Source organism: Thyridium curvatum (assembly GCF_004353045.1).
Source record: "Thyridium curvatum strain D216 chromosome Unknown NODE_22_length_467593_cov_81.276643, whole genome shotgun sequence".
Taxonomy (NCBI): domain Eukaryota; kingdom Fungi; phylum Ascomycota; class Sordariomycetes; order Thyridiales; family Thyridiaceae; genus Thyridium; species Thyridium curvatum.
The window spans coordinates 204255-224115 of record NW_022156777.1 but is presented as its reverse complement, the minus strand read 5'-3'; the positions used below and the strand labels follow the sequence as shown (position 1 = coordinate 224115).

The following is a 19861-nucleotide window of genomic DNA, read 5'->3' as shown; positions in this document are numbered from 1 at the left end:
TCCTACGAAAATGTGTGTTTCTTGGGCATGTGCACTTTCGCGTGCTGGGGACCAGATGCCAAGTGGCTTTGTGTCTCCCTCTCTTGGCAGCGCCGGACCTGTGCCCCTTCAATATGGCCAAGGTGCATCGCAGCTCTCCTTCAGGAGGGGGATCCGATGCATTATGCTAGAGATCGTCTCAAAAAATCCCTCCTTCTCCTCTCGTCCCGTCTCCTTACACTAGTATGGACGAAGGCGTGGCCAGCATCGTGGCAGCCCCCCACGCTACGTCTCTCGCTCTCAGGCAGCTCTTGCGAGTGCCAAGAAAGGGGTAGGGGCTGCTATCAGATCGTGTGATCGCCACCAGACCAGTTGAGCTGGCTCGCTTAGAGTGAGGCTGGCCTGTGAACATCACTGACGATGAGAATGATATCTTCACCGTTAGCCCGGGCACGCAACCTGACAACTATATATACCCCGTCTTGCGCTCCACCTGGAAATGCCCGTCTCTCATCTTTATGCTCCACAATCGCCCGTTTGTCGATCGCTGCTCGTTAGTTTTCACGTCGTTCGTTTACTTTTGCCAGTCTTTTCTTGAACTTCCGCTGGTTCAGCCTTTTTGCTTCAGCTCTTGACCCTGCCGCACCTCACATAGTATCTTGACGCTTGGCGAAATAAGAAAACACCTCAACATGTCAAAGACACTCTTCGTCGCTGTCCTCGTCGCGTTGGCCGAGGCTCGCTTCGGCCAGGAGCAGATCCCCGTTGCGGCCGTGCAGGCCCTGTCCGACTTTGGCAACCCCGGCGACGCCGGCACCCTCTCCGGCCAGGTCCCGGGCGTCCTGCTCGCGGCCGCCAACCCCTGTGCCAAGGTAAGAGACGCTTCTCGAGCTGCTCTTCCCCCAGGCTCGTCACTGTCTAGATGGGGAAAAGGATGTGAAACACGAGAATGCACCAGTGCTAACCACATCTCTCCCAACAAAAAGCTCGAGCTCGCCGACAAGATCGTCGCCACGCTAGGCAATGACGACGCCGTCCTCGCCGCGGCCGCCGGGCTGGTCGCCGCCGAGCAAAACTTCAACCCTTTCGCCGTCGCGATCCCGAGCATCTGCGCCGACGCGAGCCTGCCCGCCACCCCGGAGCTGCAGGGCATCGTGCCGCTCGTGGACCCGGACGTCGTCGGCGCCGAGGTCGAGAACGCCAACTCGGCGCGCTCGCTGCAGGCGCCCCTTGCCGCTGCGGGGGCGCAGAGCGTCGCCGACATCGTGGCCGCCAACGGCTTCTCCAACTTCACGGCCGTGGCGGCCGACGGGTCGCAGGTGGCTGTCGCGGCGGGGGGCAACGTCAATGCTGGTGCCGGTGCTGCAACTGGTGCCGGAGCCGGAGCCGCTGCGGGTAAGGCTAATGCTGGAGGGAAAGCTGCTGCCGGTGGCGCGAACAAGGTGCAGTGTGGCAACTGAGCGAGGGTGTAAGAGCTGCTGGAGAGCTGTGCTTTGACCGGGGTGTTCTCTGTATACTACCTATAGGATAACGTATTTCGTGATTTTCAGCCAAGCGACTTGATTTTGAAATTGCATTTGAGTCCACAGTATTCGCGATGATTGTCGACTTCTTGCAAGGCTGTTCTCAATCATCAGAGTGCCTTGAAGATAGCAGTGACCTTTGTACTCCTACAAGAAGAGCTCAGTCAAGGAAACTTTAGTATCACAATTGCCAGGTCACATTATGATCAAGCTTCCTTTCATCAATACTGAACACCGAGTTCCATCAAAAGTTGAAGAACCAAGTCAGCTGACTCCGCGTCGCGAGAGCGTGGCACAGTACGCGCCTGTCACGTCCGTTAATTCCGGGCATCACCACTTTTTTCAGTCCGGTGTGACGGAAGGATCCAATCACGCATGCCAGTGCAACCGTAGTGGAGATTTCTGCCTAGGCGGCACGACAAAGGTGCCGGCATGAATGGACTAAAAAAAGAGGCAGGGCTAAAATATGACACCGGTCGGAGGAATTGAACTCCATGATGTGCGAAAGACCGAGTTACTCACTGCTGGACCGCCGTCAGTCATCTGGAGAGCGCCGTGAAATGGATATAAAAGAGCAACGGGAGAGGAGCGCCCAGAAATTCCAAAATGCTTGTTCTCCAGCATGACAGACTAATCTTTGACTTTGAAAGCACTCCCCTCATAATCTCGAATCATTCACAATGGTCTCCGGCGCACCCCAGCCCTCCTACACCAAGACCAGGCACACGGCCACATACCCAGCCATCAACCCGGAACTCCCCGCGCTCAGCAATGCAGGCAAAGTAGTCCTCCTGACGGGCGCGAGCGGCGGCATCGGCCGGGCCGCGGCCGTCTCGTTCGCCAGGTCCAAGCCCAAGGCGCTCATCCTCCTGGGCCGGCGGGCCGAGGAGCTGCAAAAGACGGCCGAGCTCGTCCGCTCGGCGGCGGCCGGCCCAGACGCCGCCGTCGTCGTCGTCGAGACCCACGCCGTCGACCTGCGCCAGCCGGCCGCCGTCCGCGCCGTGACCGACGCCGCGGCCCGGTCCTTCGGCGGGATCGACGTCCTGGCCCACTGCGCCGGCGTCCTGGCGCCCGTGCAGCGGCTCCTCGACACCGACCCCGCCACGCTCCTCGCGGGCTACGAGACGACGCTCGTCGGCGGCCTCGCCGTCGCGCAGGCCGTGCTGCTCTCCAACGGCCCGGAGGCGGCGCGGCCGCTGACTTTCCTCAACGTGACGACGGCGGGCGTCCTGTTCCCGGCCTTCCCGGGCATGGGCGCCTACGTGAGCAGCAAGATGGCCGCCGTCAAGCTGCTCGACGCCCTGGCCGGCGAGAACCCGCACGTCCGCCTCACGCACGTGCACCCGGGCTTCCTGCCGACGGCCATGTCGGCCGAGCTGGCCAAGACGACTAAGCTGCCCTTTGACTATGACGACAGTAAGTGTCACCTGCTTGCGCTTGACGCACTCTGGGGAATATGTACGTGGTGGATGGCTGACACACATGATACAATTAGTCTCCTTACCGGCCGATTTTCTCGTCTGGGCGGCCTCCTCCGAGGCCGACTTCCTGCGCGGCAAGATTGTATTCGCGGCGTGGGACGTGGACGAGCTCAAGGCGCGCAGGCAGCAGATCGCGGGATCACCGGAGCGGCCTGGCAGCGGCGAGCTGCATGTAGGATTCGTGGGATTCCCTAGGTACATTGGCGAGATGGCTCTGCCCGGGACGTCGTAGGGGTCTGCTGAGAGAACCGGACTGCATTTATCGAAGAGTCTTTCATAGCGTGCCTTCAGCAAACAAGACATAATGCAAATGACAGACTGATAAACCATGGAAGAGCATTTACTGAATTCCAATCCGACTTGAGAATCTCGTCTCTTTCGGAGCTTGAAAGCGTCCAGAGGGCTAATATCCAACGCGTACTCTGACAGGGTACGTACGCAATAGCCAGACCCCTGCGATCGGTTCTTCAGAGCGGCGCGACAGCCCTACATCATCCACGCATGTCACCATTGAGAACACATAAACAGCGGAACAGGCTAGACATATCCCTAATCTGTTCGAGGTGTCAGGATTGCCCTGCTGACGTGCATTTACGGATTACCGGGGATTACAAGTACGCAGATAGCTCCAAACCAGAGCATCCCTGCCGACGGACTTCAAGATGACGTGAGACGCTTAGCTTGAGGGCCACGCGAGCAGTCCTACGTAAAAGGCGGCTGTTCCCATCAATGACGCGAACTCTCCTTTCTCGGGCATTCTGACGCGGAATGATAAAAAAAAATAGAAGAGCATCTAACGATCTAAGGGAACCCACATCGAACACACAAGATGGGCAGCGCAGATGAGGCAAAGGATGCCGGCCCGATCAAGGTTGTCGTCTGCGGCCTAGGCCGGACCGGCACGGCGAGTGAGTGAAGATGCATCTCATCCATGACAATCGGCGTGCGGCACCAGTGCATGGCTTGCTTGCTGACCTTGGCCTCCCTCCGCCATCACAGGCATGAAGGACGCCCTTGAGCGGCTCGGCTTCCCGACCTACCACGCCTTCGACTTTTGGTACGACAGCCAGCCCAACATCGAGCGCTGGAACCGCTTCATCGACGTCAAGTACCACGGCAAGGGCGAGTTCACGCGCGAGGACTGGGACGCCATCTTCAAGGACTACGCGGTATGTGCAGATTTGATTACTCTCGAGTCTCAACGAACAACAACGAGGCCAGGCAAGGATCAAAGGCACAGAAAAATACTCACACATAGACCACACACATGCATAGGCCACTGTCGACGCGCCCTCGGCCTTCTTCGCCCCCGAGATCGCAGAGGCGTACCCGGACGCCAAGGTCGTCATCCTCAACCGCGACCCGGAGGCCTGGTTCCGCTCGTGCCAGGCCGCCTTCGGCCACCGGAACAACAGCGCCCTCACCAAGCGCATCTTCCGCCTGCTCGTGCGGTGGCAGCCGCGCATCCGCGCCATCGCGACGCACATGGACCGCAAGCAGGACGAGATCTGGGGGTTCGAGTGGCACGACGCCGGCGCGCGGCCCAAGGCGCTCGCCTTCTTCGAGGCCTACTACGCCGAGTGCCGCGCCCGCATCCCCGAGGACCGCCGCATCGAGTTCTCGGTGCAGGAGGGGTGGGCGCCGCTGTGCGCGCACCTGGGCGTCGAGGTGCCGACCGAGACGGACGGCGAGGGCCGGGCGGTGGCCGTGCCGTTCCCGCGGACCAACGAGGCGGCGCAGTTCAAGGAGAGGGTCGGCGGGGTGGCCCGGAAGGTCATCAGGCAAGGCGTGTGGGACTGGGCGTGGAGGCTGGCTGTGGCGGGCGTGGCCGGGCGGTATTTCTGGATGTACAGAGCGCCGCTGAAGGGGCTGGTCACTGGGCTGCTCTCCAGGTGAGGCCTTTGTCAAGGTGCCTGATGGACCGCGTGGTTGAGACAGTTGGGACTTGAGTGAGCATCCGGGCTGTATTGACAGTTGGACTGGCCGCGGGTCGCGGATACTTGGTAATGGCGCGGAAATGTTTGTCAAGACACTTGATAGCTAGACTAGATGTATTAGCGAAATCTCCAGCTAAGGTCACCGATACTGACCATCCACATGGATCATTCGATGAATCAAGCTAGAGCACATGTCAGACGGAAAGGATGGCACGTTTCCGAGGCCTGTTAGTGGGATGGCAGATCCCGTTAGCGGGGAGTCATCGCGGCCCCTGCGCTGGAAGGCAACCATAGCCAATCAACTCTAGGGCACCACGTCATGGCTTTGAACAATGCTCAACAGCATCCTACCAAGAATCTCAACATTTCATATATATCGCCCAGTCTGTCATGAGACGCAGAAAGTTATCCAAGTGTCCTTCAAGTGCTGCTTGGATGCATGATATATTGCGCCGAAATCAATGAACCAACAATAGCGTCCAAGCGCAATACTGTGCTTCACCAGACATCATCATGATCGGCACCTCATTGCCAGAGTACATCTTCATTCGAATCTGCATCTTCCTCCTGCGGTACAGCATCCTCCTCGCCGCAGTAGGCCTGGCCGTATGCTACTATCTATCCCCTCGCCCTTTCGCGATATACGGAGTCTGGACATTTGGCGCCATCTTGGTCGCAGAGATCGTTTTCTGCCTCTTCCTTTACACCCCTTACCGGACCCGCCTCCAGCGCGAGGCCAAGCACCCGCCGCCGCTCACGAGCGCAGAGAGGAAGGCGCTCTTTACAAAATGCCTAGCCAACATCCCAGATCCGGAGGGTTATCTTCGCAAGTGGTTTCTCGGAGCCGACTTGCGGGATATCAGAAAGGAAAACGTACGGGAGTTCCTGCTCTGGGCGTTCTTTGATCGGGACAACGGCGAAAGCGAACAAGACGGAGAAGAAGAAGAAGAACTAGGGCTCTATCTGAAGGACATCGAAGCCATGCTGGGAAGACCACTGGCTGAGGGGCGAGGATCGGCAAAGTGCCTCCGCCTGACGATCGACCAGATCGAGACGCGCTACCGCAGTGTCTTGTGGTTCGGCATCGTGACGCTCGTCGACTTCATTTCGCACATGCGTATGATCTGGGACGGGTACGAATACCACGCTCAGCCGCTCATGAAGCGGATGACGGTCTTCCCGCCCAGGCCCCTGCTCTGGCTGCTGGCAGGCTTGGCGCAACGGTCGTCCAAGGCAGACAATCTCGCCTACTGGTATCGGCCACACACATCCAAGAAGCTCGCTCCAATAGTGTTCCTCCATGGCATCGGCATCGGCCTGTGGCCGTACCGGAGTTTCCTCGGGCAGCTGGCGCGGACCACTGACGAGGACGGCGGCCAGGTGGGCATCATCGCGCTGGAGCTGCTGCCCATCTCGATGCGCCTGACCAACGAGCCCATGAGCCGGCCAGAATTCATCCAGCAAGTCAACCAAGTGCTCGAAAGCCATGGCTGGACTGAGTTTGTGCTGGTCTCACACTCGTACGGGTCCGTGTTGACGACACACCTTGTGCGCTCGGCCGAGGTCGGACCAAAGATCAAGTCGCTGGTGCTGGTCGACCCGGTCAGCATCCTGCTTCACCTGCCGGATGTAGCGTACAATTTCACTCGGAGGAAGCCCCGCACGGCGAACGAGTGGCAGCTGTGGTTCTTTGCCAGCATGGACCCAGGCATCGCGCACACGCTTGGGCGCCACTTCTTCTGGAGGGAGAACATCGTCTGGAAAGAAGAGTTGACTGAGAAGCCGAGCAGTGCGGGCGAAGCGAAGCGAAAGGTGGCTATATGCCTCGGTGGAAGGGATCTCATCGTGGATACGTCCGTGGTTGAGAGTTATCTGCGCATGAAGGGTGATTTGAAAGAGAGCCAGGACGGTGACGGGATTATTTCCGATCGCTCATCTAGTCTAGACGGGAGCCTTGAAGCGACCAGATATCTGAGCGCGTCTGGCATCGAGGTCCTCTTCTTCCGTCTGCTCGACCACGCACAGATCTTTGACGGCAAGAAAGAGGTTGAGACCCTGGTCGAGGTCGTGATGAGCCATTGCGAGGCTTGAGGATATCATTGTAGGATAGCGACTCAGAGCTTAACTCATTTGGCGTGCTTTAATTCAGCTCCGCCCCATTCTGTGAGATCGACCTGGAGCGGTTCAGAAGCACTCTGGATCACGACCCATGTGATATCGTTGTCAGTTTCGTTGACCATCTGGTGCTCTGTCCACGGTGGCACGAATGCGAAATCTCCGGCAGAGAGCTCATTCCGCTTCGGCTCCGCGTCCTCGTCGCCAGAGTGCGTGAGGAGGAAGCCAGGCCCGCTCACAGCGTAGATAATAGCGTCTATTTCACTATCAGCCGTGATTCGAGCTGGGAGGTCATGAGATACACACCATGTTCGCCGTAGTGATGTACGGAAGACGACGATTTGGGTTTGGCCACCACGACTAGCCATGCCATCAGTTGTCGGATCTTTTTCGTCTCCGTCAAGGAGTAATACTCACCACGTGCGCACATTTTGTCGGATTTGTGAACGACTGCGTCTTTTTGAACGACACCAGTCTCCGTTTCTTCGCCGTTCGTGCCGTTTACCGGTTGAGGAGAAGCGGCACGAGGAGCCGGCACAGCAACCATGTTCTCAGCCTTGGCAATGTGCACCGATGAAGGCATGATCATAGGCAGGAGATCCGGGATGAGGGGCAGGAGGAAAGACATCTTGGCTGCTTGCCGAGGTGCGGGATGGAGGGATGCCAGCAAGTACGAGGTCGGCGTTGGGAAGTCTGGGATCCAAGATCGGCTTCACGCTAGCCCATGTTCTGACCGCCTCTCGGAAGTGAACGACCGGTGCTGACGAAGACTTGACCGGATGAAGCCCGCAAAGATGGTGTGCGAAGGAGGATCGGGTGTGTGGCGGGATTTCTGCGAGACCGGTAAGTTCCACGGCACGCCTCCTGCATCAACGCTAACGATGCAGCTAATCAGCACTTTGATTGTTGGCAAGCGACGCTGAGGCTTGGCGGGAGCAGTGTGAGCAGTTGGGTTCCAACACCATTGGCCATGGAAGACATGGGCTCATGTATAAGAACTGCAAAGCAACCCGCCGTAGCCTGGATGGTGCAATTCGATTCAAGCTTCCCGCGATCTTCCCGCACTTATCGAGAGCTAAAAGGTTAGCGGCACTGGCGCTAGAGTGTGCCCAGATAAGACCCCGCACATCCCGCCGAAGCTTGCCAACGTTGGTCTTGTTCAAGCATCCATTCATACATATACGGTCATCCATACCTAGGTACATTCAGACGCCACTTGCTTCTCGAGCACGACACTCCACCAAGGAGTCTGCGGGTCGATCATGAACCTCCCCTCACATCCAGACTAAACTTGCAGCCCGACCCATTTGCGATATTTCCGCGCTGAGCGAGCATAACGAGCTTGGAGCACTGGACAGAGCTACCATCCACTTTGAGACTAGACCTCCCAGCAGACACAATGTCCAGCCCGGAGTCTGTCTACTACTCTCCGCCGTCTGGCTACGGAGTCCCAGGTAGGCAAGACTACATTCAACTGCCCTTCGCTACGAAAGCTAATCGGCCCCCGTCCAGACTTAGTACGCGATGACCAAGCAGAGCCGTGCCACCTCATCAACCTTCCCAACGAGCTCCTCGGCCATATCCTCTCCTTCCTCGACCCCCTCGACCTCGCCGCCGTCTGCCAGACCTGCCGCACCCTCAACGATCACGCCAGCGCCGACCACATCTGGCAGTCCATCATCCAGTCGCACGTCCCGGGGAACCAGGTCACCAGCTGCTACCCGTGTGCGACCTTCAAGGAGCTGTACGTCTGCCACGACCCGCACTGGTTCCTGACAAAGTACAAGATCTGGTTCTGCGGCCGCAACCTGACGGGGAAGCTCATCGTTGTGCGCTACGACCAGCGCCGCGGCTGCATTGAGGGCTACCAGATGCTCGCCGTCAGCAACAGGGAGCACATGCTGCACACGTGGCCCATGGACCAGGAGGTCGTCGTGCACGCCTTCGAGCCCGAGGTCAAGCTGCATCTGGACAAGCCGGCGCTGCAGCTGCGTGCCAAGACGCTGGAGAACCTCGTCCGTAGGACCATCTCCTTGTCGCTGTCGTCGTCTCCCGGGCCCAGTGGCAGCGGGAGCGGTAGCAGCAGCGCCGAACGGTACCACAGCGGCCACAGCAGCAACCGCTACATGGCCGAGACTCCCATGCTTGTCACCGACAACCCCGATGACACCGTCTTTAACAACTTCCTGCTGGCGCGCCCCCTCGACGACGCCGATGCCGCCAAGCGGTCACTGATCGGCTTCCCCTACGGCAACGTTTGGCCGCCCCCGGACGTGCCCGCAAACCACCGGGTCAGCTCGGCCAACTTTTACACGGGCGAGGGCATGCAGCTGGCGCCCGAGAGTCGGCCCGCGACGCGCGCCGAGGTCTCGGACCAGGCCTTCCACATCCGCACCTGGATGGAGATGCGGCAGACGCACCCACCGGGCGGCATCAACTTCATCCCCATCCCGACGATGACGGATCTGCCGCACGACGCTCCCAACGTGCACAACCAGGCCAGTGCGCCGTGGATGCGAGGGTTCGGGCCGGGGCCCAACACCCCGGGCCAGCCGCTGCACATCGGCGAGGAGGTCAACACGTATGCGACGCTAGACCCCAAGCTGTACACGCCGACGGCCGACAAGCCGTGGCGCGGGATCTGGGTCGGCGACTACAGCGGGCACGGCTGCGAGTTCCTGCTGGTTCACCAGCCGGACGATGACGACGACGTGGAGCCCTTCGACGAGAGCTCGATGGAGCAGGGGTCCGACGAGACGGACGAGGAGTTTAAGCGGCGGAAGTGGGAGGCGAGGGTGTACCGCGGCAAGCTCGAGGCCATCAAGCTGACGGGCGACCCCAACGTGCCCCGTGGGGAGTGCACCTTTATGGCCGAGGACCTCGGCGAGCGCGGCTACGTGACGACGGTCAAGGAGGAGCCGTTCAAGGGGACGAGGGTCGTGGAGAGCATGGGCCATGTCGCTGGCACGGGGTTTTCGAATGGTGAGAACGGACCGTGTCTGACGTGATGCTATCATTATGGGACTGGGCTGACAAGTGCTTGCAGACAAATACATCGAGTCACAACTACTGCTGATATCACCGGATCGGCTGGCGCAGTACTGGGTCGGGTTCGGGCATATCAGCTTCTTTGAGAGACTTACCGAGAAACTTTGTGCCGCTGAAACCGACGCATTGCGTGGGAGAGGAGAAGCTGCATCGGATTGGGTGAAGATAATATCGACGCTGCATAACTCTGGGTCCGGGGCTGGGCCTGGGGCTGAGGCTGGCATCACTGAGCTTGCGACTGAGGCTGGCTCATTTGCAGATCCAGGCTGAATAGCGGAAGATTCATTTCCGAATAACGTGTCCATGATTTCTTCAGTACTTGATGGCAGTCTAGTGATGGATGTTGAGGTGATTTGTCGATGCAGAGCTATAAACAAAATGTCGTGAAAGAGGCCGATGCATAAATAGCTCTTGTATTGTCTTGATACAAATGAGGCGACTTAAATGGATGCTTCTAGCCCAGATTGTGACAAGGCTTTTCTGTCTATTGTGGTAGAAGGCAGAGAAATGAAGTTTACGGAGTAAGAAAAGGGTAGAAACCCAAGCTCCGGCTTTGATTTATCACAGCCCGGGAGTGGATCTCCGGGGTCGCTCCGAAACGGTATGTATTAAGCTGGTCGTGACTGCCCAAATTGAACGTACTGCGATGATTCCATGCAGGGAAGTAGCCCTTTGCACCAGGCAGCAAAAAATGATTTGCCAGCTTGTGTCCTTTTTCTTCGTTACTCGAACCCAAGCCACACATCTTCTTCTGGGTTTCTATCTCCGTGCTATTACGCCGTCTGCTGGACCTGGGGTCAATTTGTTGTACCAGGTCTACCATGGATTCAAGATTCCACGAGCTCGCTTCCAAAGTCGGATGGCATCGAGACTCCTGTCACTGAATACTTGTCAGCTTAATGGAGTCTCCGATTCCAGGCCTTTGGGGGACATGCTCTTGCCTGCGAGTACGCACTTCTCTAACGCCCACAGCCTCTTCTTATCACTAACGATGTCTATTCAATGTCCTAGTGAGAACTTGGCACCGACCGGCGAGCAGATCTGCAGATTCTTGTTCGCCATCCACAGCAAGCTCAGTGGTCGTTGCCTTGATAGGAGCTTCCACCGAAGAGTTGAAGTTGTGTTGGGCTTCTCCCTTTAAGGCCATTTAAGAAGATTTGAACCGTAGTACTGGCGAGGACGGATGCTAGGTAATTCTCTCATGTGAATTAATTTCCTAGGTCAAATCAGCCTACATCTGTCAAATTGGTCTTTTCTTATTTAAATGGGTTGGTTTCCGTCGTTTCTGCTAACAACTCCTCTTCTCCTGCAACATAGCATTCCACACTCTTGAATATATCCACTACGACATTCGTAATCATCCCCGACAATAAAAGATCTAAAGATGGACGGAGAGTCGGTAACTTCCTTCAAGGAATCGGCCCCTTCGCACGATGGTGAGGACAAAAGCCTGCCAGCAGGTTCCAGGGGGAGACCCCGGCCCCAGGAATCTCTGGAACGACAGTGGCGACGCTCTGTCAACCGTGCAGATCAACCTCGCACCTAGCCCTCATGGTCTCTGCAAAGAGCCAGAATGGACTGCACTGATGGAAATCAAGTGTGACAGCCTGCGGAGGCTTATGCGGTGTGGCTTCTCCTGAAGTGCCGCTAATGTCTAATGGGAATGAGGCCACATGATCCACGATCTCGACCAGCACATGCATATGGGTCTCCCGTGCGGGCGGCGCTGGTACCTTTAGGACCTGGGGCTGAATCCTCACTGGGTTGCCATCCTCATGGTCTTTACTCGCTTGCCGGGCCTTGTATCTTCCTTCGACCTTGACAGACTCTTGCCCGAGCACGCCTTCTGGTTTCGCGCTTTCGATGCCAGGGGCTTCCCTGTCTACAACTTTGACCCTTAGGCACCCGGACAACAACTGAGATGCTATCGACAACGAGATGCCTATGGAGGGCTGGGGACCATGGCCTCGGAAGGAATGACTTGTGTGTTGAAACCACGCTCATCAGGCTGGGTATCCTTATTTCTTGCAATAAGCATCGTCTTCGTGTCGATGGCACAGCGGGGCGATTCACTGTATCTCATACTCGTGTCGAGATGAAGTGTCCAATGACTCTCATCAGATAGATATTCTTATGCTACCTTGTATAATTGAAGACGGTTTAGTGATTCCAGTCTCTGCCCTCAATTACTTAGCAAGATGCCCATTCTTTTGTACTGTGGTGACGTATTGTTTCTATTCACCGAATTCCTGGATCGAGAAAACATGGGATATATTACTTTAGCATCGTCCCTTCACTATCAGTTGTGCTATCTCAGATAACGCCGTGATGAGGAGTGTACAGCGTTACACTGTCACTGGAATGACCTTTGTATTCTTTGAAACATCTCGACGGCTATTGGAACGGCGGCCGGCGGCTATCACAACGAATGGAGTAAAGAGGGGTAAGCTGGATATGCCAGTCCGGTGCGTTTCCCGGTGCAGATGCGATGTCACATGGAGCCAAAAGAAGGTTTGCGGCCTGGATGAGATCTGCACTGGACATCCGCACCCCGCACCGGCAGCACCAAGCGGTACAAGCACGGATACCGTCGGGACGCTGACGCGGATGTATAACCGTGCAATATCGACCGTCCTGTTGGTAAGCTGGGCTTCTTGTCTCTCTAGCCTCTTGGATATCTCATTGCCCAGCCAGTAGTCGCCACTAGCAGTCTAATTCTATCTACTATTATATCTTCGCATATCTTTAACATCTGCCGCCATGGGATATGAAACCATCTCAATCTTAGTTCTGTCAATCGCCGTGATACTCTGGCGCTACCTCAACGCCACGGACCTGCCCAAGATCAAGAACCTCCCGGAGATCCCTGGCGTGCCCATATTCGGCAACCTGCTCCAGCTGGGCGAGCACCATGCGAAGGTAGCTGCGGGCTGGGCCAAGAAGTACGGCCCCGTGTTCCAGGTCCGCATGGGCAACAAGGTAAACAAAGAGAAACTAGATGTGATGATCCGTCTCAGCTACTGCCGGTCTTGCTGACCTGTCTGCCAGAGGATCGTCTTTGTGAACAGCTTCGACTCCGTCAGGCAGCTGTGGGTGAAGGAGCAGTCGGCCCTGATCTCGCGGCCCACGTTCCACACGTTCCACAGCGTCGTCTCCAGCTCGCAGGGCTTCACCATCGGGACGTCGCCCTGGGACGAGTCGTGCAAGCGGAGGCGCAAGGCGGCGGCCACGGCGCTCAACAAGCCGGCCGTGCAGTCGTACATGCCCATCATCGACCTGGAGGCGACGAGCAGCATCAGCGAGATCTTCGCGGACAGCCGGGACGGCAGCCTGGACGTCAACCCCATCCCGTACTTCCAGCGGTACGCGCTGAACACGAGCCTGACGCTCAACTACGGCATCCGCATCGACGGCAACATCCAGGAGAGCCTGCTGAAGGAGATCGTCGACGTCGAGCGCGGCGTGTCCAACTTCCGCAGCACGAGCAACAACTGGCAGGACTACATCCCGCTGCTGCGCTTGGTGCCCAAGGCCAATACCGAGGCGGAGGATTTCCGGGTCCGGCGCGACAAGTATCTGACGCACCTGCTCGACATCCTCAAGAAGAGGATCGCAGAAGGCACGGATAAGCCCTGCATCACCGGGAGCATCCTGAAGGACCCCGAGGCCAAGTTCAACGATGCCGAGATCAAGTCGATTTGCCTCACCATGGTCTCGGCCGGCATCGACACGGTCCCGGGGAACCTGGTGATGGCCTTGGCGTATCTGGGCTCGGAGGACGGCCAGCGGATCCAGAAGATAGCGTACGAGGAGATCATGCGGGTCTACCCGGACAACGACGCATGGGAAAAGTGCCTCGTCGAGGAGAAGGTGCCGTACGTCACGGCGTTGGTCAAGGAGGTCCTCCGCTTCTGGACCGTGATCCCCATCTGTCTCCCGCGGAAGAGCATGCGGGACCTCCAATGGGGCCCTGCTGTCATCCCGGCCGGCACGACCTTCTTCATGGTCAGTTTTGCATTTATAAACGTAATCACGATGGGGAAATCGCTAATTTAGAAGTTAGAATGCCTGGGCCGCGGACTACGACGCGGACCACTTCAAGGAGCCAGAGAAGTTTGTTCCCGAGCGGTACTTGGATCCCGCCCTCGACTCTGGGGGTACTCCTCACTACGGCTACGGCGCCGGCTCTCGCATGTGCGCCGGCTCTCACCTGGGGAACCGGGAGCTGTACACGGCGTTCATCCGCATCATCACGGCTTTCACCATCCACCCGGCCGAGAACCCGGCCGACCGCCCGATACTGAACGCCCTCGAGTGCAATGCCATCGCTACGTCGCTCACGACGGATCCAAAGCCGTTCAAGGTGAGGTTCAAGCCGCGGAACCCAGAGCTTTTGAGGAAATGGATCCGAGAGAGCGAGGAGCGGACCAAGGACTTTTGAGACGGCAGACCGTGGAACGGAGAGCATGGATGTTTGCAAGTAATGGTCGAGCACTTGGCTATCCTTCAGATCCACAAGATTTAGGCAGTGAGATAGTCCTTCTGAGCTCCAGAATATGGAAATTTATGCATTGTTAACATTGAGGTCAATTTATGTTTTATGGCCAGCTTTTAGCGGGAGACATTCTGACACAGCGCTCCAGGGCTGCTCCAGGGCTCCCCCACCATAAACAGTGCAAAGTTCTTAGTGGATGGCGGGCGGGTGGAGCGACGTCATGGATGGCAGTGGCAGCACATGTAAACGATGAGGCGGAAACATCGTCATCCCTTATAACCTCGATGAATTGATATATGCACGGCTTGACCATCATACTTGGAGTGCTCTCTTGCCATCTGAATACATTCTTTCAGAATTGGACCCATCCCTAGATGCTTCCCTTAGACCGCCTGCCCGCCTAGGATTCCGTTTCATTTTCGTCACTGCAAAACCAGAATTTGTCTGGATGAAACCTTCTCACCGCCCACGCGACTCAGCTCACCACTCGACACCAGCTTGAGAGAACCTCATACAGCTTGGGCAAATTTTCTCTCAACAGAGCACGTCGGTATCTCTGGGACCTCCACAACGCCGTCGCCGATATACCCCGCCGCCCAGCATGACGGACAAGTACATCATCCGCGTGACGGCGGGCGCCGACTACGACGTCAAGAAGCACCAGGTCATCCCCGTCAACCAGGCCGACACCGTCAAGGTCTCGTCCGCCCTCATGGACGCCGAGATCAACGTCCGCGTCCAGGACTACGCCGGCCTGCCGCGCAACTCCCCCGCCACCTCGCCGTACTTCTCCGCGGAGCCCCACGCCTACAACAAGGACCGGTACAGCATCGCCCTGCGCTTCACGCCCAAGCAGCCGCCGCCGCCGTCCGCGTCCAGTAAGTCGGGATCCAAAGAGGGTGCCGATGGCGATGACGTTGACGACGAAGACAACGACGACGAAGACGATGAGGACGATGCCGAGGAGGAGGAAAGTGAAGCAAAGGGCATCAGGGCCGCGGACCTGCAGTGGGGCAACGACTTCGACCACCCCATCCGCGACCGCCTGCCGCCGGGCTTCGGCACGGCGATGAACATCGTCAAGTGGTGGATCGACCCGGGCCTCGAGGGCGACGCCTACGCCGACTCGCCCTACCTGTACGGCCCGGCCCTGAGCTCCTTCAACGCCGTGCACGTCGGCCCCGGCGAGCACGACCCGGGCCGGGGCGGCCTGTGGTTCGACGAGGGCGGCGACGAGGACGGCCACGCGGCGCGCGCGGGCTTCGGCGCGCCCGCCGACGCCAGGGCCCGCATGAAGTGGGCGCTGCGGGCCGACGCCAAGGACAGGTGGGTGTGGGAGTACGGCCGGACGTACGGCCTCGACTTCTTCAACCCGTACCTCGACTTCTCCGAGTTCTCCCTGCGGCTGCCCGGCTTCACGCTGCCCATCATGAAGTACTGGGACGGGCAGAGCCTGAGGTGAGTTTTTTTTTCCCCTGCCCCCGAAGCCGAGAGCATTGCACTGCATCCCGCTTCCGGAATGATCTGCCTTCCTTTATTTGTACCTTTATCTTTAAATAAGCGGCCTCACCAACCAACTCGTCTTGTGTTTTTCACCGCGGCAATAGGTCCCCCAAGCGCCGCTCACACGTCCTCAGATACGTCCTGCGCAACCGCTCCACCGCCGAGACGTACCTCGTCGTCACCTTTACGCTCTACCGCCGCGAGGACGTCGAGGAGGACGGCACGGTCAAGCAGGCCGCGCTCGACGGCAACCCGCTGCTGCCACCTGCGGACGAGTCCGCAGCGGCGGCGGAGAAGGAAGGAGGCGGAGGTAAAGAGGCAGCAAAGGAAGAGGAGAAGTTTGATGAGGCCGAGGTGCTCGAGGAGGCGCGGAGGAGGTTGTCCAATGTCGGGGTGGAGGATACGGCGGATGACGATGTGGACTGAGAGGGCTGAAGGCACTTCTGGGAGACTTGGTACCTCTCGCTGTCACACGACCGATGCGCATTGGCAGCGGGGAAGCTGCTCCTACACCAATGTGCACAAAAGATACCTAAATCAACAACCCTCAATAGAAATATGAAACAATCGACACATTCCAATATCTATCTGTCGTTCCGGTCTTCATCTATCGTGATATGCACGCAGGCTATGCAATAAAGCAACAAGTCCTTTTCAATCAGTCCAGCGTCAGTGTCCCATCCAAGACACACCAGAGTCCACCACCGTCCGTCTCAGATCTGTTTCTCCAAAGCCTGTCAAAAAAAAAAAGATCAGCATGTTCCAGCCCCAAGTGAATCAAGCTTCTCAACAAAGCCGACGAAAAAAAACGAGCCACTTACCACGGCAAACTTGCTCCGCCTCCGGATCCTCTCCCCAAAGAAGACGAGCACCCACGGCACGAGCGTCAGCGCGGCGCCGGCCCCGCCCAGCACGGCGCCCGCCCGCGCGGGCCCGAGTCCGTGGAACATGGCGCCCGTGACGACGGGGAAGCACCCGCCCAGCAGGTTGCGGCAGCAGCTCTGCGCCGCGAGCGCCGAGCTCGCGTACCGGTGGTACACGTCGGCAAAGTAGTTGAAGGTGGCGAGGTAGACCGAGTAGATGCCCAGCGTGGCGACGCCGATGCCGGCCGCCGGCGCGGCGGGCGAGACGTCCGGGCGGGCCGAGAGGCCGAAGAGCAGCAGGCCCGCCGGCAGGAAGGCGGCCGTGAAGCAGGTGAAGTAGAGGCGGGACTCGGGCGAGGCGACGGGGAACCGGCGGCGGAGGGCGACCCAGAAGGGGTGCCGCGAGCTACCCGGGCGGTCCTGCCAGTCGGGCAGGCGCAGCAGGGCCTCCTGGCCGAGGCCCATGAGCGTCGCCAGGGGCGCGGCGATGATCATGGCGAAGAAGGCGTAGCCCGAGCGCTCGATATCCCAGCCGTAGACCTCTTGGAAGATGAGGAAGGTTGAGGAGAAGGTCAGGTAGAGGGCGGCCCAGGCGAAAGCGACCCAGAGGGAGAAGAAGAAGATGACGGGCTCGGTGAAGAGCAGGTGGAAGGGTCGTACGACGGAGATGGAGATCATGGTCGCGAGGGAGGAGCGCTCCTCGTCTTCCTTGACGAGCCAGCGCACGCGGCGCAGGGGCCGGCGCGTTTGGGCATCGGAGGCGGAGGGTCGTCGGCTGTCAGATACGCGGTTGATCTCGTCGGTCTTCTCTTCTTCGTCCGAGACCGACCGGCCCTCGACGTCGACACCAGCGAGGGTACTTTCCGAGTCGGACTCCACGTCGCCAGCAACGCGGAGGGCATCCTCCCCGTCGATCCACACACCGTAGTAGCCTGCGTCCTCAAGCTTCTCGTACCACTTGTTGACCGCGCTGGCCTTTCGTGAAAGCAGCACGGATCCTCGGCTCTCGTAGAAGAACAGCACGAGCGCGACCATGAGGACGCCGCCCAGGATGACCTGGTGCCAAAACACCCACCTCCACACCTGCCCATGCGTAGCCAGTGGATACCGCTCCGTGATGACCGCCGCGACGAGCGGACCCATACCCGTGCCCGCCATGACGGCGCCGCTGAAGATGGCCATGGGGGTGTTGCGGTCCTCGGCGCGGTACATGTCGGCGATGACGCCGCCGACCATGGTGCTGAACACGGACCCTCCGCCGCCGCAGATGAACCGGGCGACCAGCATGCCGGCCAGATTGTTGACGAGGCCGCTGATGGCCTGGAAGAGGACGAAGATGATGCCGCTCACGACAAAGACCGGGTACCGGCCGTTGATCTCGGAGAAGGGCGCGAGGACCATGGGCGTCAGGGCGAAGCCGATGCAGTAGGTGGTGATGCCGACGAGGACGGCCGTCTGGGACACGCCGAACACCTCGGCCATGATGTACGAGGGCGGCGAGTAGCACCCCGCCGCGTACGCCGTGAGGAGGGTGGCGACGCACGAGAGGAACAGCATGACGTACTTGCGAGTGAGCGGCCACTCTATCGGGTTCGTGAAGGGCTTCAGGTTCGGCGGCTGCGGCGCCGGCTCATTGGACGAGGCGGTCAGCGATTGGATCGTCGTGTTGGCCGTCGGCAGGGGCGTCTGGAAGGTCAGATACGTGTAGTGTATGACCGAGTTGGCGTCAAGCATCTCCTCGGTCGCGGGCGGCGGTACGGGATGTGTGCTCTTTTCGTCCTCCGCGGCAGGGCGCGAAGGACCCCCGGCCCGGGGTGTTGACTGTGTCATGGGGCGGTCGCCGGGTTGTTCGATCGCCACCCAGTAAGATCCGCTTAGCTACTGGATGGAGGAAACAACATCGGGTGAGAGGTCATTTATGTTGTGTAGGGAACAGTTCTTTCAGTGCGGCCTCCGTGGACATGGATTGGGAGAAAAAGCCAGTCCCACCAACGGGTCCGGCAAGCGGCAGAGGGTCAGATCCGCCGGGGATAATGGAGGTGAGGAGAAGGTGTCCAAGATCCACCTTCAGCGAGTGTTGAATTGCCTTTCCAACCGCATGAGGAGTCTTGATTTGGTTGTAGCCCAGGAAAATGTGTGTTGAACGGCCCCACGGGAGCAGTCAAGGGTGCTGGGAATAAGCTGGAAACATCACCCGCCATGCGAGAAGCACGACGCCCAAGACTAGACTAGTGACGTGCTCTACTTCTGGCCGAGAACCTCTGATGCATCAACGAGTCCTTAATTTGGCTAGAAACTGCGAAAAAGTTGCGAGCTGGCTTTGTAAGACCTGGGCAATGGACCAGGAAGTACAAGATCCGGCAAGAGTCTTGAAGCCCCGGACAAAATTGAGCAACAGCCGACGAGTCTGTGTATTCCTTGATGAAGTCTTCTAGATCTTGGAGAGATGCTAGCCTGTTACGGGGCACAGTTAGCGTCGGAAGTGGTGACAAGGTTCGGCGGAGTCACGCCTGCTTCGGCAACACTTCGCGGGATGCTGGTCTCCTTCCCCGGATCTCGTCCAAACCACAGGGCGCAACGATTTAACGCCGAGGGTCATGGCCACCTGCCGTCTCCGTCGGGGTGATACCTGGCGACTCGACGAGGCCAACCCCTCCCCACTACGCTGCCGGTTGGCGAAGAGGCGCTCGACCCTCGGCACCAGGCGTAGTATGAGTATGGCGTGCTGTATGATTCTCACCGTGGTGGGCATGGCGGTTGGCAGGCTGGACTGCGCGCGGTTAAACCCGGTTATTGCCAGAGCTGAGCGCCGATCATGTTTCGCTGTGCCAGACTCGGGGACGCGGGGGGGTTCGGTGGGGAAGTGCTTGCATGTCGTGTCGGGGTTGCACATGCATCATCTGAAAGGTAATTACCA

General features: G+C 58.6%; 8 protein-coding genes across 8 annotated transcripts; 6 read left to right on the top strand and 2 right to left on the bottom strand.

The window, feature by feature from the left end:
• Positions 1-671: 671 nt before the first annotated feature.
• Positions 672-1439, top strand: E0L32_004580 (uncharacterized protein; the record flags this gene model as incomplete). The annotated part of the gene is made up of 1 exon (XM_031139006.1): positions 672-1439. The coding sequence occupies one exon, from the start codon at positions 672-674 to the stop codon at positions 1437-1439; it is 768 nt and encodes a 255-aa protein (XP_030997014.1).
• Positions 1440-2182: 743 nt separating this feature from the next.
• E0L32_004579 (uncharacterized protein) lies at positions 2183-3215 on the top strand (the record flags this gene model as incomplete). The annotated part of the gene is made up of 2 exons (XM_031139005.1): positions 2183-2918; positions 2998-3215. The coding sequence occupies 2 exons, from the start codon at positions 2183-2185 to the stop codon at positions 3213-3215; spliced, it is 954 nt and encodes a 317-aa protein (XP_030997013.1).
• A 597-nt stretch (positions 3216-3812) lies between these two features.
• On the top strand, positions 3813-7011 carry E0L32_004578 (uncharacterized protein; the record flags this gene model as incomplete). Its single annotated transcript, XM_031139004.1, has 4 exons — positions 3813-3891; positions 3983-4152; positions 4259-4875; positions 5397-7011. The coding sequence occupies 4 exons, from the start codon at positions 3813-3815 to the stop codon at positions 7009-7011; spliced, it is 2481 nt and encodes an 826-aa protein (XP_030997012.1).
• Positions 7012-7046: 35 nt separating this feature from the next.
• On the bottom strand, positions 7047-7663 carry E0L32_004577 (uncharacterized protein; the record flags this gene model as incomplete). Its single annotated transcript, XM_031139003.1, has 2 exons — positions 7047-7291; positions 7342-7663. The coding sequence occupies 2 exons, from the start codon at positions 7661-7663 to the stop codon at positions 7047-7049; spliced, it is 567 nt and encodes a 188-aa protein (XP_030997011.1).
• A 771-nt stretch (positions 7664-8434) lies between these two features.
• Positions 8435-10353, top strand: E0L32_004576 (uncharacterized protein; the record flags this gene model as incomplete). Its single annotated transcript, XM_031139001.1, has 3 exons — positions 8435-8489; positions 8548-10017; positions 10082-10353. 3 exons carry the CDS (start codon positions 8435-8437, stop codon positions 10351-10353), a joined length of 1797 nt encoding a protein of 598 aa, XP_030997010.1.
• Positions 10354-12843: 2490 nt separating this feature from the next.
• Positions 12844-14524, top strand: E0L32_004575 (uncharacterized protein; the record flags this gene model as incomplete). Its single annotated transcript, XM_031139000.1, has 3 exons — positions 12844-13062; positions 13132-14088; positions 14147-14524. The coding sequence occupies 3 exons, from the start codon at positions 12844-12846 to the stop codon at positions 14522-14524; spliced, it is 1554 nt and encodes a 517-aa protein (XP_030997009.1).
• A 655-nt stretch (positions 14525-15179) lies between these two features.
• E0L32_004574 (uncharacterized protein) lies at positions 15180-16507 on the top strand (the record flags this gene model as incomplete). Its single annotated transcript, XM_031138999.1, has 2 exons — positions 15180-16036; positions 16186-16507. The coding sequence occupies 2 exons, from the start codon at positions 15180-15182 to the stop codon at positions 16505-16507; spliced, it is 1179 nt and encodes a 392-aa protein (XP_030997008.1).
• Positions 16508-16794: 287 nt separating this feature from the next.
• E0L32_004573 (uncharacterized protein) lies at positions 16795-18774 on the bottom strand (the record flags this gene model as incomplete). The annotated part of the gene is made up of 2 exons (XM_031138998.1): positions 16795-16815; positions 16903-18774. The coding sequence occupies 2 exons, from the start codon at positions 18772-18774 to the stop codon at positions 16795-16797; spliced, it is 1893 nt and encodes a 630-aa protein (XP_030997007.1).
• Between the last annotated feature and the right edge of the window lie 1087 nt (positions 18775-19861).